Source organism: Prionailurus bengalensis, chromosome C2 (genome assembly GCF_016509475.1).
Source record: "Prionailurus bengalensis isolate Pbe53 chromosome C2, Fcat_Pben_1.1_paternal_pri, whole genome shotgun sequence".
In the NCBI taxonomy this organism is placed as follows: domain Eukaryota; kingdom Metazoa; phylum Chordata; class Mammalia; order Carnivora; family Felidae; genus Prionailurus; species Prionailurus bengalensis.
The window spans coordinates 76630681-76649632 of NC_057350.1; the positions used below are offsets into that span (position 1 = coordinate 76630681).

Genomic DNA, 18952 nt, shown 5'->3' on the forward strand with positions numbered 1-18952 from the left:
CTTTTTATTTTAGCACTTTAATGACTTCATCTCGTTATCTTCTACTTCCCATTGTTTAGTGGTGCTTGATGTGTCCTTTTCCCTTATCTGCTTCATTTTATTTTTTTTCTTTATTTTTCATGAGTTTGGTTATAAAGTACCTGACTATGGTTTTGATGTATTTATCCTGCTTTGGATTTGCTTAGCTTCTTCAATTTAGCTCTATAGGAATTTTTATATTTACTGTATTTGGTAAATTTTAACCATATTTATTCATTGTTTATGCTTTATTCTATTTTTTTGTGTGTCCGAATAGGTTAGACTATTTGATATTGTCAACAGATTGCTGAGTGTGTGTGTGTGTGTGTGTGCGCGCGCGTGTGCGCGCGTGCGCGCATGCGCTTATGTGTGTGTTTAAATCTTCATTTAGCTGTGTAATTTAGTCTGGATAATTTTAATTAATCTGTCTTCAAGTTCATTGATGCTTTCATTTGCCAGTTTCCAGCTTGTTAATAAGTACCTCCAATATTGTTTTTACCTCAAATATTGACCTTTTCAGTTCTAACACTTTCATTTGGTTCTTTTTTCTATCATTTCCTTTTTTATTCTGCTGATATATCTTATTTGTTTACTCATTATGTCCTTATTTATCTTTAAGTCCTATAGCGTTTACAGGAGCTATTTTATTTTTTATTTTTTTAATTTTTAAGAGACAGCAAGCAGGGGAGCGGGGCAGAGGGAACAAGAGAGAGAATCTCAAGTAGGCTTCACATTCAACGTGGGATCCAACACGGGGCTTGATTCCCTGGGATCATGACCTGAGCAAAAATGAAGACTTGGATACTCAACTGACTGAGACACCCAGGTGCCCCATAAGAACTGTTTTAAAGTCCTTGCCTATTAAAGACTGGATCATCTGGATCATCTTATTTTTTTTCTTTATTGAAATTCTTAATTGGCTGATTGTGGGTTACATTGTCTTGCTTATATCCATGTTTTATAATTTGTATAATTGTATATTAGACATTTTTATGATATGTTGTAGACTGCATTGCATTATCTTTTGATAAAGATTGTATGTTTGTTTCCTGGCATTTAGATAAATAACTAGTAGATATTCTTGATCTTGTTGGTGTGTGTGTGTGTGTGTGTGTGTGTGTGCATGTGTGTGTGTGTGTGTGTGTGCGTGTTTAGGTCTTGGTTATTTTGTTTCTATCTTTAATCTGGGAGGGTGCAGGGGGACCCTATTTACAATGTGATCATTAAACTGTGACTTTTCTGAGGTCTCCTGTGAATGTCCATTATCAAGGTCTCTGCTTTCTGGCTTGTCTAGAAGTTCAGCATATCCCAGCCCTGCATAACCTCTTGTATCTCTATTCATCTCTCAGTTCTATAGTAGCTGCTCTAGACTGGGCCTTGGAGATCTAATTTTGAACATGTTCAGTTCATCCATAAGCCCAGGATCCTCAGGAAATTCCCATGTAATCTCCTGACCTCCATTTTAACAGGTTCCTTTTCTCTGGCTCCTTGCTCTACAAATTCAAGTCCTTTTAGCTGTCCTAAACTCCAATTTCTGTCTCCAGTTCAAAATAACCATAGTGCAATATTTCAGCTTTATCTCTTCATTCTAGTGTTGAAAGGTACCCCTTGTAGAAAGCCAGGATTAATGTAGTACTTTCTTCATATATTCCCCTTCTCTCAAAGATCAAATCCAGCAATTCCAGTTGACAGATTCCTGGAAACTGTTGCCTCATATACTTGTCCAATATTCATAATGGATACATCAAGAAGTTAAGTTTCATACTGGATATTATGACTTCATAAAAGTTGACACCTAGAGTTTTAAAAATTGGAAAATTTCATGTAAAAATATATTTCCAATCTTACTTGATAATTTCTGGGGCCCTTTAGAATATTCAAATGACTTCCCAAAAGTATAATAATGGTTTTATTTAAATATGGGAATTTGGGGGCACCTAGGGGGCTCAGTTGGTTAAACATCCGACTCTTGATTTCAACTCAGGTCATGGTCTCATGGCTCTTGGGTTTGAGCCCCACATCAGGCTCCATGCTGACAGAGCAGAGCCTTCTTTGGATTCTCTCTCTCCTTCTCTCTCTCTGCCCCTCACCTGCTCACATACATTCTCTCTCTTTCTCAAAATAAATAAATAAACTTTGAATATGGGAATTTGAAAATATCCCCACTTTCGTCTTTACCCCCAGAAAGGAAAACAGAAGCTGAGACACCAGAGGCATGCTTCATCTTTCATGTATCTGCTGAGGGTATTCAATGTACTTGCCTTGATTTTCAAACTCATAAGTATGTACTGTATACATACTTCACAGCAACAGTGGTGTTTTTAATGGAGAATTGCACTGTTCCCTCAATGTCTGCTCTCTTGTCTCTAGAATGTTCAGAATCCTAGAAGTAACTTTGGTGATAACAGTTAATTGTAATATGATATATCCTCTTATTCACTGGCCTTCTCCAATTGCTCATTCCCATACTCACAAGCTTTTGGCTAGAGGCCAAGTCAAATGGCTATGTGGTATTATGCCTCATTAGGAGATGTTAAGAATCTGAAAGTTACCACATCACTTATCTCAGATTGATAAAAACATCCTCTACCCAGAAAAGACAAATAGCCAGATTTATCTGTGTACTCTGCTTAACCTTGATTAGCCTAACAGGCAAAAGAAACTCGACACATTATTTGAATTCCACAAGTAGAGTGACTTTTCTCAATCTTTTGCTCAGGCTAACGCTTCTCATTTGTGATATCAGATATCACCTAAAAAAGTATATCTAAAAGTACATAAAGTGAGTGCCAAGGACTACTTAAAGCACACCTTTACTGTCTTAATTATTCAACCTTATAGTGAAGGTATGATTAGTATTAATTTACAGATAATAAAACTGAGCTTCAGAAAAATAAAATAACTTGTCCAAGTTAAGAAATTGGGGATTTGAATCTTTATGTCTGTCTGCTTCCAAAATTGTTTCTAATATACCAGTTTTCATCATTTTATGATGATATAAATTTACCTTGTTGTCTTGTAAGATACTGCAGGGACTATGTTAACAAAGAAGCTTTATTTTTAGAGAAATTAGCTCAGTTTTCCAGTAAAAATTATCTCAAAAGTGTATAGATAAAGATTCCATATCTGTTGAGGTTTTTTCTTTAAGTTATAAAATTAGATTTGTTCTAGTCAAAGCAACTCAGTTTAAAAAAAATGCTTCATTTGAGATAATGCATTTTAGCATTTTCTTTGCCTCTTGTCAGGATGGAAAACAAAAGTTCTCTTGCTTGACTTAATATCATTATGTCTGACAATGCACTTGGCAAAGCAGCTGCTAATACACCAAGGATCTTCAAATTCTATACATCTAAAAGCCATTAAGAAAGTTAGCCAACCAGGAGCTTCACATCCAAATATTCAAAGGAAGTATCTACCTCTGGAGTTATAACCAAAGGAAGTATTTACCTCTGGAGTTGTTGGACATAAATTGTGTTGCAAGAATCATCATGTTTTTTAATTTCTTTCTTCCTTCTATACAACCTAGTAAAAAGCACAGCAAATAAGGGAGATGCTTTTGTGCATTAAAAAGAGTTTAGATTTTGGTTTCTAATTGGAATGGAAAAAAAAAAAACAAAATGAGAAGGCCCTTTGTATTTAGTATGTTTCAAAAATTAGTAATTTTTACATATCATAAAGTCATTAGTCATAACTACTTATATAATAGGCAGGTTTTTTTTTCCTCTGATTACATTTCCTATTATGTTTTCTTAATAGTGATATAGTACCACAATTTTTGGTAGATAAGCACTGTTTTTAAATACAAATATTTTATGCAGACTCCTTAATTTCAAGAAATTATTTAACTATTGAATATGAACGCTAAAGCTATGGAAAGTTTAAATCAAAAGGGACATTTGAGATCACTTAGTCCAACAAAATTCTCTTTATGCTTAGGGGAACAGGGAATTTAAGACAAAGTGATCTTCCAAATTTGAACACAAATTACACATGTACAGGAATAAAAATCTAGGTTTCATGAAGTTTTTTTTTTCCAGCAAATTATTTTGATTCAGAGTAGATTGTTTTTAATTCCATCAACTATGGAGAATATGAGGGAAATTAACAATCATGGTGCTTGCTTTCATGGAGCTTAATCCATATGTAATATCATGCCAACTAGTGTTAAGTTATGGAGGAAAAAGCAGCAAGATAAAGGATTAGAAAGTGAGGAGGAGGTGCTGAATTATGCAAGGTAGTCAGGAGAGCTCTCTGAGATAGTCACATCTGAGCAGTGACCTGAATGAAATGAGAGATCAAGCCGTGTTAATATGTTATTGAAGATGTTTTCAAGAACAGAGGATACCAATTGGGAAGGACTCGAAATGGGCTCTCCTTGTTGTTTTGAGAAATGGCAAGGAGACCAGTGGCTGCAGTGCTATGAATGTTCGTTCATCCATTGCACATTCATCCCATGGAGCATGGTAGCTAAAGCAGTAAGGAGGAAATGGGAATCTATAAGGCATGGGACGAAGATAAATTGTAATTGCACTGCCACTTAATTATATTAACCATACAGGATTATTCAAGTTGTCTTCCTGCTTCAGTTGGGAAGCATACATTTTGCAAGTAAAGCTACTAGGAGGAAAAGCAGTTGTGAGTGATATCGCTCTAAAATGTAGTGACTTTTAAGGTTATGGTGTCAAGTCTTCTATGTAAAATAAGTACTTTCAAATGATTGTGTAGGTCTTTATAGGTATCAGAGAGCTTGTACATGTGTTATGTAATTTGATCATTATAGCTCCATGAGTCTGTAGCAAATGTATCTTCAGTTCATAGTAGAGGAAGTTGAGATTCAGACAGGTTAACTGATTTGCCAAAGGTTAGTTTGACAATGTGGAAAATTGTTTAGTGGATAATAAGCCAGAAATTTAGAGAATCCAAATGATTTTTCAGAGAATATTTATTGCGCATTTATTCACGTGTTATGAGTAATAGTATTTTTCTATTCTGTTCATTTTATATTTATTATTATTATTATCATAAGAACTTGCAAATGGTTACTTTGAACCTGGGCAGTTTTACAAGCAGTATTTAAATAAAACATGTAAGTGTGTGCATTATATAATGGCCTATAATAAAAAGTGCGAAGTAGAATAAGTGAGTTGGAGGGAAAACATTTTTTCTTGAATAAATTACATGATCCCAAGGTGTTATTTTTTCATCTTGAACAAAATTTGTCCACAACCTATGAATGAATGATTGTTATTGGTATAAAATTGTCATGCATTATATGTTAGCTAATTATGTGGAAAAAACTTGATTTTGAAAGAGGGCAAAGTTTTAGGAAAGTAACATTTGTCATTTTACTTAATCTTTGCCACATTTTTACCCTTCTATAGCTTTTTTATTAACAAATAACATACATGGGGCACATGGGTGGCACAGTCGGTTAGGTGACCGACTTTGGCTCAGGTCATGATCTCACGGTTCGTGGGTTTGAGCCCTGCATCGGGCTCTGTGCTGACAGCCTGCTTCAGATTCTGTGTCTCCCTCTCTCTCTGCCCCTCCTCTGCTCACACACTGTCAATCTCTCTCTCTCTGTCAAAAATAAACATTTAAAAAATCAAAAAAGAAAACAAATAACATACATGGAGAGTGTGCAAATTATAACAGAGCTCAGTTAATTTTCCTAAAGTGAACACACTCATGTAACCAGCTCCCAGACCAAGAGGTAGGCCATTCCCAACATCCCAGAGTCCTCCCTCTCCTTCATTCCAGTAACTACCCTCGCTGAACACTATCCTGTGTTCTATCACAATACATTAGTTTCACCTGCTTTTGAGCTTTATGTAAATAGAATCATACAGTGTGTGTAGCAGTTATTTTTGTTCGGCTTCTTTTGCTCCACATTATGATGGTGAGAATCATCCATATTACTGCTTACAGTTGTATTTTGTTTATTCTCACTGTTTTGTAGTATTGTGTGATTATCTGAATGTACTACATATCCATTCTGCTATTGATGACCATTTGGGTTGTTTTCATTTGGGGACTATTATAAATAGTGTTTCTATGAGCATTCTTGTATATGTCTTCTGGGAGAGAGAGAGAGAGCAAGAGAGAGAGAGGTTTCATTGGTGTATAAATCCAGGAATAGAATTACTGGATCATAGGATATACTTATATTTACAAACACCGCCCAGTTTCCAAAATGTTTTTTTTTTTACCAATTTATTCTCCTATCATTTATGTATAAGAAGTCCACGTGTTCCACATCTTTGTCAACACTTGGCATTATCTATCTTTTTATTTCAGTTGTGTTTGAATATAACCCATGCTGGATTTTTTTCCAGCTTTTTTGAGGTACAATTAACAATTGAGAATGTATATAAGATTGTGAGATATTCACAACAAGTAAGCTAATTAACATATCCATCACCTTGCATAATGTCTGTCTTTTTTCTTCTTTCTTTCTTTCTTTCTTTCTTCTTTCTTTGTGTGTGTGGTTCTAACACTACTTTATGGTCCAACAACCAGTCCTACTAGGGAATATATCCAAAGGAAATGAAATCAGGATCTTCAAGAAATATCTATATATCCATCTTCATTTTAGCGTTTTTCACAATAGCCAAGTTAGGGAAACGACCTTAGTATCTGTTGGTGGTTGACAGGTAAAGAAAACTAGCACTAATACATATATAGCAGGATGTTAGCCTTAAATCCTGCCATTTGCAAAATCATAGATGAAGCTGGTGGACATTAAATTAAGTGAAATAAACTATATGCAAAAAGATAAGCTCTGCTTAATCTTACTTATGTGTGGAATTTTGTGTTTGTTTTTATTTTTTTAAATACGAAATTTATTGTCAAATTGGTTTCCATACAACACCCAGTGCTCATCCCAACAAGTGCCCTCCTCAATACCCATCACCCACCCTCCCCTCCCTCCCACTCCCCATCAACCCTCAGTTTATTCTCAGTTTTTGAGAGTCTCATGTTTTGGCTCCCTCCCTCTCTAACCTCTTTTTTTTTTCCCCCTTCCTCTCCCCCATGATGTTCTGCTAAGTTTCTCAGGATCCACAAAAGAGTGAAAGCATATGGTATCTGTCTTTCTCTGTATGACTTATTTCACTTAGCATAACACTCTCCAGTTCCATCCACATTGCTACAAAAGGCCGTATTTCATTCTTTCTCATTGCCATGTAGTATTCCATTGTGTATATAAACCACAACTTCTGTATCCATTCATCAGTTGATGGACATTTAGGCTCTTTCCACAATTTGGCTATTGTTGAAAGTACTGCTATAAACATTGGGGTACAAGTGCCCCTATGCATCAGCACTCCTGTATCCCTTGGGTAAATTCCTAGCAGTGCTACTGCAGGGTCATAAGGTAGGTCTATTTTTAATTTTTTGAGGAACCTTCACACTGTTTTCCAGAGTGGCTGTACCAGTTTGCATTCCCACCAACAGTGCAAGAGGGTTCCCATTTCTCCATATCCTCTCCAGCATCTATAGTCTCCTGACTTGTTCATTTTAGCCTATATGTGGAATTTTGAATAAACTTGTAGAAGCAGAAAGTATAATCATGGATACAGGGGCTGGGAAGAGAAATGGGGACATGTTGGTCAAGGGGTTCAAAATTTTAGTTATACAAGATGAATAAGTTCTGGAGAGCTAATGTACAACCATGTGACTCAAGTCAACAATATTGTTTTCTATAGTTGAAATTTACTAAAAATGCAGATCTTAAGTGTCTTTACCAAATGTTTTAATATGATAATTATTGCCCCACTTTATTCATGGTAAAACAAAGATTTATCAGGGTGCCTGGGTGGCTCAGGCAGTTGAGCGTCCGACTTCGGATCAGGTCATGATCTTACAGTCCGTAAGTTCAAGCCCCGTGTCAGGCCCTGACAGCTGACAGCTGACAGCTGACAGCTCGGAGCCTGGATCCTGCTTCTGATTCTGTGTCTCCCTCTCTCTCTGTGCCTCCCCCACTCATGCTCTGTCTCTCTCACTCTCAAAAATGAATAAATGTTACAAAAAATTTAAAAAAACCAAAGATTTATCAAAATTAAGTGGTATGCCCAAGACCATACAACTAGAGAAACAGAGTCAATACTGTCATTCAATTCCGTTTTATCACACAGTCTTTGCTGTTTCCTTAGAATATTTTTCTTTAATTCATCAAGAATAAATTGAATGCTGAGTATGCTGGGCTTCATAATAAGCATTGATGAGGAACATGGTTTTGGAGCAAAGCTCAGAATGTCTAGGATAGGAACAAGAAAAAACACAATACAAGAGGCAAAGTGCATTAAATAGTACAAAAAAAAAGCTATTCTATAAGAAACTAAATGAGGGAAAGTTCACAATTACCTATAATGACTGAGAAAAGCATTTGTCATGGTTCCATTGGATAGAGAAATAGAACAACCTGAGGAAAGTACAATTTGAGGACAGGAAAGTATGGGCATGTCAAGGAATTTGGATATGATAAAAACACAATTGGCAATTATAGCCAACCATGAAAAAAATATAACATTTTAACCATCAAATATCCTCAGTTTCTGTCTCCTTGTTCCTTATGGTATTTATATATAAAGGAGGTGAGAGGGGCCATTCAAATGAAGGTGAGAGGGGCCAAGGCTGGCACAGTTATAGGCTGACCGAGGAGGAAAGGCCTCATCCTGGGCAATGGCAGATGCTAAGACTGGAGGGGAGAAGCCTGAATCTGTGCAGGATATCAATGCAGAGAGAAGAGTAAGGAAGAAATTCACTATTGAAGAGCGATCACGGTAGAGTGTGAAACTATGAGATTGGGGATCAGAGAGAGAAATTGTATAGAGAATAGGTAAGAATCAAATGAAGTGGGGAGAGGCTGAAAGGAATCCTGAACGGTTGGCCTGGGTTTAAGTGGTGTTCCAACATTCCTTGTCATCTGGATTGAAATGGGCAGGTATTCTTAATTTTCTAGGACAAGGCAAGAGTGAATAGGTATTTGAAATGTGAAATAGAACTGGTCACATAGTGGCTTGTACAATGCTAGAACAAAAACATCAGTTGTTTTTCGTTGTAAATTCTACTAAAAGAATGAGTGATCAAAAGTAATTTTGGAGCTATCAAAGGTCGTATTCATATTCCAGTGAAATCCAGGTCAGCTGAAGTTGAATACACTTAATATTTGGAAAGATTTTGGGGCGCCTGGGTGGCTTGGTCGGTTGAGCGTCCGACTTCAGCTCAGGTCATGATCTCATGGTCTGTGAGTTCGGGCCCCGCGTCAGGCTCTGTGCTGACAGCTCAGGGCCTGGAGCCTGTTTCAGATTCTGTGTCTCCCTCTCTGTCCCTCCCCTGTTCATGCTCTGTCTCTCTCTGTCTCAAAAATAAATAAACGTTAAAAAAAATTAAAAAAAAAAGATTTGGAAAGATTTTTTTTAACTTTTTTTGTTTGTTTTTGTAGGATTTGGAAAGGTTCTGTATAATGAATGTGGAAAATAAACATAGAAATGAAGCATTTCACATATCTGTATACATGATGCACATGTGGAGATGTTTCTATTTCATCAACAAATATTTCTACAAGTCTTGCTATGTACCTACATTGAACTGATTGCTCAGGATAATAGATATGAACACAATTTATGAGTTGCAATATGACTGTTTAATCTTTCAAAGATGGAAAAAATCCTCCTTTTTATACTTGTTCATTGCTCTGCTTTAATTAGATGCACTGGATTAAGGTAATCCAGGATTTTATCACCTTTAGCTCTGAAGTCTATTCGTCTCCACTACACATTAGATTTATTGTCGTTGTGAACCCACTTGCTTTTTAACCTCAGATCCTCTTCTGAATGTCTGTGACTACCCCAGTGTTTGCTGAAAGCTTTAGCTAATGTTTTTAAAGTTTATTTGTTTATTTATTTTGAGAGAGACAGCAAGTGGGAGAGGGGCAGAGAGAGGGGGACAGAGGATCTGAAGCGGGCTGTGTGCTGACAGCAGAGAGCGTGAGGCAGGGCTTGAACTCACAAACTTTGAAATCATGACCTGAGCCAATGTTAGACACTTAACAGACGCCCCTAGATAATTTTTTTTAAACAAGTATGTATGTGTAATTTGTTTTAGCTATGGTGGAAGTAATATATGCAGAATAAAGCTTAACTTATAGCCTAGGGCCCTGGATGCTGCAGCAGATATAAACTTCTATGACAAAAACACAGAATTAAGTGTCTAGTTACATGATTGTATTTTTCTTGCTATAAATAAAAACTGAAGAAGAATAATGAGTTGGAATTTTTGTAAATTCTGAAAGCTTACAACATGCTTCCACATCCTTCGTCTTACTTTCCTTAAAATAATTTATAGTTGCATATGTAAAATTCAAAGATTAATCACTTACCTAAAGTCTCACATCGAGTAGGTATGGATCCAGAAGCAAAATTCTGATTTTCTTATTCTAACTAGCTGGACATTTCATTTCTCATTACACAATTTGGGCACCTGGGTGGTTGGGTAGGTTAAGTGTCTGATTCTTGATTTGGGCTCAGATCATGATCTTACGGTTTGTGGGATGGGGCCCTGTATCAGGCTCTGCACTGAAAGTGTGGAACCTGCTTGGGATTCTCTCTCTGCCTCTCTCTGCCCCTCTCCCTCTCACACTCTCTGTCTCTCTGTGTCTCTCTCACTCTCTCAAAATAAATAAACTTTAAAAAAACTAAAAGAATGATAATAGCAACTGTATTGTAAATTTTTAAATGTACAACTTCGTATTTATGTTGAAATTATATAAATAGTGTAAAGGTTGCACTTAGAATGATTGTCCAAGTTTGCTCAGTGTTCTTGTTTCCATCACTATTTCTAGAAGTGCCTACACTAAGCTTCTGACATTTTTTTCCACCTGAAATGTTTTGCCCTAGCCAGGTATTAGTTGCCTTATTTCTGAACTCTGACTCTGTAGCCCCCTTGGAATGACATTAAATGGGATACTCCACTTGATTTTCCGTTTCTTTTTTTTAATGTTTATTTTTTAGAGAGAGAGAGAGATAAAGAAAGTGAGAGAGAGAGAGAGAGAGAGAGAGAGCACGAGAGGGGTAGGTGCAGAAAGAGAGATACACACAGAATTTGAAGCAGGCTCCAGGCTCTGAGCTGTCAACATAGAGCCCAAAATCGGGCTCGAACTCTTGAACTGTGAGATCATGACCTGAGCTGAAGTCGGATGCTTAACCAACTGATCCACCCCAGCACCCCAACTTTTCATCTCTCATTCGGACCTGAGTGCTGTGTCTGGGATCCCCCTTCACCAGCTCAGAAGTTCAAGACCCAGTCCCTGCCTAATGCTATTCCTGGCTCATGTTCCTGCCCAATATCCTGGACTTTTACTGTTTCAAGAACAGACTTTAAACAATTGCAAAACCAAACAGAAACCTCGTAATTCATCATTTACTCAATCAAACTGTTATTTTTAATCATGTATACAAGACAATGTAGTAATTATCTTTGATGGAAGTGGGTTTTATGAGGTTGTATGATGGCTAGTCTCAAATCAGCAGCCATCACTTCTATCTAATCTAATATCAAGATATTTCCATCTCCCTCCAAAAAAGACAAAAACAAAACAAAAACAAACATACAAAATTCCTTTCTTCTCATTTACCTGACCCCCAGCTCTCGGCAACCACTAATCTAATTTTTTGTGTCTGGATTTGCCTATTCTGGATATTTCATATAAATGGAATCATACAACATATGGCCTGTTCTGTCAGCTTCTTTCACCTAGCATAATGTTTTTGAGGTTCATCCATATTGTCACATGAATCAGTACTCCACTCTTTTTTGTGGCTGAATAATATCCCATTGTATGGATGTACCACATCCTGTTTTGCATTCATTCATTGATAGATATTTGAGTTGCTTCCACATTATGCATAATGCTGCTGTGAAGATCTGTGTACCAGTTTCTGTGTAGACGTGAGTGTCCATCTCTCCTAGATATGTACCTAGAAGTAGAATGGCTGGATCATATGGTGATTGCATGCTTAACTTTTTTGCAGACCTGCCAAACTGATTTCCACAGCTGCTGCATTGTTTGCATCCCCACCAGCAGTAGATGAGGGCTGTAGTTTCTTCACATCCTCACCAGTACTTTTTATGATCCATCTTTTTTATTACACCCATTGTAGCAGATGTGAAGTGGTCTTTGTCTTTCGTTTCTCTGATTCTTAAGCCAGTACGTTTACTTAAAATTGAGAGTGTCCTATGGCATTATAGTGTTATTATCAATATAGTATAAATAGATATGCATATAAATATTATAAATATATGTCAATAATATATATTATCTATCTATATTATGTATGTGTAGATTACACATATACACATACATAATGTTTACAACCACCTTTCCATTTCCCTTCCCATCTTTGTAGTCTCACCTTTTTGCTCTGTAATTTTAGAACCATTTTAAATTAAGAAAGCGTCTTAACCATTGTCTTTTTTGTCACTGAAGGCCTTCACCAGCACCCATCGACATGTCACTGTAGTTTTCTGCAAAGGAAGCTAGGGGACTAGTCTATCACCTAGAAGGACATGATTTCACGCAGCTTTAGTCCCACATATTCCTCAGTCACTTAACTACAGGTGTAACTGCATGAAACCATTGGGGCCTTACACTTAAAGGGTTACAAGGAAGAGATTCTTCCAGCACATCACAAAGGCAGCAGGAATGATTGTGAATCTGTTTTGCATATAGGATTCTTATTTACATATAGCTAAAGAAGATGTTATCACAATTGTTTTTCTTCTGCTTATATTAGAAGGGGAGGAATTTCTTCTCTCCATAGAATATATTTTGTCCATTTGACATGTTAGGATTTGATTTTATTGTATTGGTTATAAAATTTCATTGTAAGTCACTAAACAAGACTCAGGCAGAAAAGGTGATTTTGAGAGGCAGCGATTCTAAAAGCAATAAATGTGAGTTCTGGCATTGGTACAGTAATTTTTTTTTTTGGTGTAACTCTGAATTAATCATATAACATTTTGGCTATATCACTTACTAATTATGATGTTGAAATAGAAGATATTTAAGATTCCATCTTGAATTCAACTTTTATTCTATGTTTCACTGAAGATCACACAGTGTAGTGGTAATATTTTTTTCTACTGCTTATCTCTGGGTGTTTTGTTTTTATACCTGAAATTTCAATTACTAAATTTAAAAAATGTTACAGAGATGAAAGGGAAAGTTACTGACATTAAGCAAAGAGTTAGTGTACTGGTGATTTAATGCAACAAGTTTTGACTGCATAGTAAATTTGTGTACATATAAGGTACACAAATGTGTACCTATGAGCCTGCGGGTGCTGTGGTTGTGTTTGATTTTGATTCCCAGAGATACATTTTATATGATAAGGATCACTAAAATGTGCAATAGTCATTCTCTTAAATTTATAAAAGATTTTACTGGCACCAGATCTGGGCACAGCTTTGAATGATGTTAGCCCAATGGGTGATTCAAACCTGAATAGTTGTCTGTGAAGGAAAGTTTGTCTAGAAAGGAAATCTTGGGATGCCTGGGTGGCGTGGTTGGTTAAGTGTCTAACTCTTGATTTCAGCTCAGGTCATGATCTCAGGGTTATGAGATTGAGCCCCACATCAGGCTCTGTGCTGACAGCACAAAGCCTGTTTGGGATTCTCTCTCTCAAAATAAATAAACTTTCTAAAAATTTTTTTAAAAAGAAAGGAAATCTTGCCTCTTGATTTTGTATGATGAATCTTTATAACCAAGTACTATCAGAAATTATGTGCTATTGCCTCTGATTTGTTCTTAACAGAGAACCTATATTCCAGGTTCATTGCATTTAAGCATATGCTAGTTAACTTTTTAAATCCGTCCTTTCTTTTGTATCTCCTTTTCTTCTGCAGGATGTTTTCACTCCAGAATGCAAATTTAAGGAATCTGTATTTGAAAACTACTATGTGATTTATTCTTCTACACTGTATCGTCAGCAGGAATCAGGCCGAGCATGGTTTCTAGGACTCAATAAAGAAGGTCAAATTATGAAGGGAAACAGAGTGAAGAAAACCAAGCCTTCATCACATTTTGTACCAAAACCTATTGAAGGTATGAAATGAACTTCTTTTCTTTTTAGACCCTGATCTGTGTGTTGATGACAATTTGGTTCTTTATCCCTTGCTCAGTGGAGTTTGCTTGGAATGCAACAGATCCAAACAAAGTTTCAGAAAACACAGTGGTACCTCTTCCTTAAAAAAAATCTGTTACAAATGCTTGGCATTTATTTTAAAAACTGCTTGACTATAGAAGCTAGAAAATTCCTCCAAGTAGAAAAAAATAGTGCTAGCTACCATTTGGCAGGTAATTTCCTTCTTTGGTGAACACAATGATTTCTCAAGCTACATTCTTGAAAAACCAATCATGCTATGATAGTGCTGTAAAGTTTGCAAAAAGCCTTTAGAAATATGTTTGTATCCTAATCTATACATCTTTCTAAACAGATCTAACAATATGATGTATTAATTTTTCTTTGTATTTTCTAAGGAAAGGAGTGTTCTATCTACTGTGATCAATAAATATTTACAATGTTCAATTTTATCCTTCTCAGTTGAGGCTATAACCTCCTTTCTCATGATCATTTAATATATTGTTCACTTATTTCAAATTGGTTGGTGGAATAAATAATTTTATGCTAGGTCACCATTTTTGGTGACTTGTTCCTTAGGTAAGATGAGATATACCATTGAGGTAAACACTTTTTTACTGAATTCAGCCAAGCTTTTTTTTTTTTTTTTAAACTCTTTTTTTTTTTTCAACGTTTATTTATTTTTGGGACAGAGAGAGACAGAGCATGAACGGGGGAGGGGCAGAGAGAGAGGGAGACACAGAATCGGAAACAGGCTCCAGGCTCTGAGCCATCAGCCCAGAGCCCGACGCGGGGCTCGAACTCACGGACCGAGAGATCGTGACCTGGCTGAAGTCGGACGCCCAACCGACTGCGCCACCCAGGCGCCCCGTCAGCCAAGCTTTTTAATACAGCCTAAGAAAATAGCAGTGACCTAGACGTTTACCAATAACATTCCTTTCTAAAAGTCACATTATTAGTCATTAAAAGAATTAGTTCAGCCTTCTTGTCTGAGAAAATGAGGAGGCTGAGGCAGTGCATTGCAATTCTGTAACTTAGCCAGGCTTTCAATGCCCTATCTACAAGATATGGTCAGGTCAAGCAGTGTAGGGTCACAATGTCTGCTGCATAGTACCTATGACTGTAACAGTCAACAAACATTTGTTCAATCGATACTGTGTTCAAAGCACTGGGGGAAAATGTCCCTGGTCCTGCTCAAAACTCTTCTCACACTTTGTACTTTTAACTACACAAAACAGAACTTTCCTTCTTATACTCCTTTTTCACTGTTTGGGGACATGTGTAGTTTTTTTGCCCAGAGGCAGAGTCCAAGCCAAGGCATTCTGACTCCAGCAAGCAAGCACTACATCTCTGTGAAGATGGATGAAATTGCTTGCAGTCTGAAGTCTGAAATGGAACCTCAGCATAGCATAATAAGACCCTGGCAAATGCTTTTGAATAAATGTATTCCATTCGCTTCTCTCCTTTTTTAATCGAGAATATACTTGCTGCTTAGAAATAAAAGGCTTTTCAGATTCATGGAGCTCTTCATGTTCTAAATATTGTTGACAGACACATGAAATTGATCAGTTCTCCCATACCTAGTTTGGTTTTTATTTTAAATTGTAGTTATTTATTTTGAGAGAGTGAGACAGAGAAAGAGCAAGCGGGGGAGGGGCAGAGAGAAGGAGAGACAGAATCCCAAGCAGGCTCTGAGCTGTCAGCGCAGAGCTGGACGCAGAGCTGGAACTCACAAACTGAGATCATGACCTGAGCCAAGATCAAGAGTGGGATGCGTAATTGACCAAGCCACACAGGTGCCACCCATACCTCGTTTGTAATTTGATACCACTGTTATGATGCAAAAATAAGAATGCTTTCCCAATGATTCTTCATGCAGCTGTGCTTTATAATATCAAATGATATAATTATGTAATAACCATTATTATCAAAGATATGTACACCGGAGGTTTTGTTAGGCATCAAGAACTGTGCAGTGAGAATTTCTTTCTCCTCACTAGGATCCCCAAACTGTTCATGCCACCACTTTATTACTACGATTACTAGTCTTACTGCATCTATGTGCAATTTATCGTTTGCTAGGCAGGTTGTATATGTTACATTCATTAAACCTCACAACAGCTTTATGTTATTACCCTCATTTTATAGATGAAGAAACTAATATTTCAATAACAAAGTTAGTGAGCCCTGTCCAATCACAGGGCTAGATAAATACAGAACTGAGGGGGCGCCTGGGTGGCGCAGTCGGTTAAGCGTCCGACTTCAGCCAGGTCACGATCTCGCGGTCCGTGAGTTCGAGCCCCGCGTCAGGCTCTGGGCTGATGGCTCGGAGCCTGGAGCCTGTTTCCGATTCTGTGTCTCCCTCTCTCTCTGCCCTTCCCCCGTTCATGCTCTGTCTCCTTCCGTCCCAAAAAAATAAATAAACGTTGAAAAAAAAAATACAGAACTGAGACTGCAGTCTAGGAAGCCTACTGTCGAAACCTATACATCTATTCCCTGTACTCTACTGCCCTTTAATCTGAAGGAAGCCTATGGATATGCTAATACTTAGAAAAGTCAGTGATAGCAAAGCAGAAATGTTATATACCATGGCACAGCTTGAACGGTAAGCTAGCTCCAAACCATGCAAAATGGAGAAAGGTATACATGATATGATGAGATAAACTCGTATTGGTAGATAATCAGATAGGATAGTTATGGGAATGCCATGCTAAAACTAGGCAAGAAAGAATTGAGAATACATCATTTTTTTTTTTTTTTTTTTTTTTTGCTTAATTTTAACAGGCTCCATTTCCTACTCTGCAAAAAAAAAATTTGGAGCAGCTGATTCCTAAAGTTCTTTGACAATGACATTCTGTGCAGTCTTTATAAGACCTTAATTGTAAACCCATGTTCCTTCATGGAACCTAGCTTAGGACTTATAAACAAAATGATTCTAAACACATTTCCTTTATTGAATTATTGAATGAAAAAAGTACAATTTTATGAGCTATTTCCATAATGGATGATTTGTGATTTTGTTTTATTTTTTGCTTTTTGTTTTTTGGGGTTTTTTTGGAAGCAGTAGGATGAAAAACATTCTAAGCCGTAACTCATTGTAAAGAAAGTCTTCGGTAAATTCTTCCATACATCGGTTATAAAGCACATAACTAGAAGACACTTTCAGAAAAGAAAGAAAATGATGGCTTCATAAGAGGCTGTCCATATTGATGGCTAACCAGAAAGGTTGTTAGTTATTTTTAGGTTTTAAAGGAATTTTTGTAAAGCTGTAAACCTACCACTGTATGGTTACCAACAGAGTCCAGTACTATGGACTGTAAATGTCCTTTTAGGAAGGGAATTGGCCACTGATAGAGGAAAAGTCAGAGGAGGTTTGTTTTGTTTTTCAAATAGCTCTGTCTTTTCCCCACTTCCTGATGATGATATCATTTTGAATGTCATGATTCCCAAAATTAAACTCTGCCAGTCCCAGGATCTTTAAATCCCACACTGATTACATGATAATAATTACCCACCAGCCCCTTTCCCATCATGGCCTCACTCTCCACCCTTCGTTTACAACACAGGCGGTGTTAATGAAGGGTTGCAAGGGTGTCTGTTCAGACAGATGGATGGACTTGATATTTAAACCCATTATATGTACACTTGCACGTCAACCTTTACTTTACGTGGGTCCCCTCCCCTGGAATTTAAGACAACAGCATAGGCCTCATGATTCCCAATTTTGCCCTTTCAGAGCATTGTTCACACAACAGATAAGTAACTCCCCCAGATTTAAATTGTCTTGGTGGTAACCTCCCCCTTTAGCTTTAGATACAGCAGCCAAATACTCATTGACAAAGAGCAAGATACAATCTCCTCCTTTTCTCCTCCCTCCTCCAAGAAGCTCATTACTCAGCTCCTGCAGGTGGTTGGCATTCAGAATCTAGTTCCTTCCTCCTGAAAACAATGTGTGCATTTCCAAAGGTTTGAGCTTCATGAACTTAATCCTGGAGAGAGAAATATGTTTCTCAAGTAAAATTAGTAAATATCAACTGAGAATCATTGCAACAGAAATATTAAACTGGAAATAAAGGAACATTTGCTGATTTCCACCAATGTATTTTCAAGTGGGGAGACAAGACTAACAGACACACACACAGGTAAAATTATCCGTTTTTCCTGTTATAACTGTTGACTTAAGCTAATAGAACCTGATTTAAGTGCCAGAAGTATAATGTAGATCAGTGTTTCCCAAACATGAGTATCTGAACCATCTGAAGTGTTCAAAAAGCTATAAATTCTCAGGCCAAGTCTCCAGAGTTGTTCTGATTTTATTGTCCAAGTGATTATGATGGCAACCAGGATCAAGACTTAGTGTCCTAAACTGAATTTGGTGATTCAAGGCTTATTTGGGTTAAATCTAGATGTCCAAAGGCAATTATTTAAATTTATTCAAATTATTGTGATCAGTATATTGGACTAACAGAGTAAACTGTCACTCTGACACCATGGAATTAAATATATCAAACATGTCACATTTTGCCATTTCCTACTGCTATTAAGATGGCTGTAATGGGGCGCCTGGGTGGCTCAGTCGGTTAAGCGTCCGACTTCGGCTCAGGTCACGATCTCGAGGTCTGTGAGCTCGAGCTCCGCGTCGGGCTCTGGGTGGATGGCTCAGAGCCTGGAGCCTGCTTCCAATTCTGTGTCTCCCTCTCTCTCTGCCCCTCCCCCGTTCCTGCTCTGTCTCTCTCTGTCTCAAAAATAAATAAAAAAACATTAAAAAAAATTTTTAAAGATGGCTGTATTTT

The 18952-nt window shown here is 37.1% G+C and overlaps 1 protein-coding gene across 3 annotated transcripts in view; it reads left to right on the forward strand.

The window, feature by feature from the left end:
* The window catches only part of FGF12 (fibroblast growth factor 12), a 559298-nt gene that overhangs the window by 525887 nt on the left and 14459 nt on the right, over positions 1–18952 (forward strand). For all 3 annotated transcript variants that reach the window (XM_043594581.1, XM_043594580.1, XM_043594579.1), the window contains one exon: positions 13924–14122. In XM_043594581.1, the coding sequence (XP_043450516.1) occupies positions 13924–14122 (199 nt within the window). The remainder of the gene's footprint in view (positions 1–13923; positions 14123–18952) is intronic.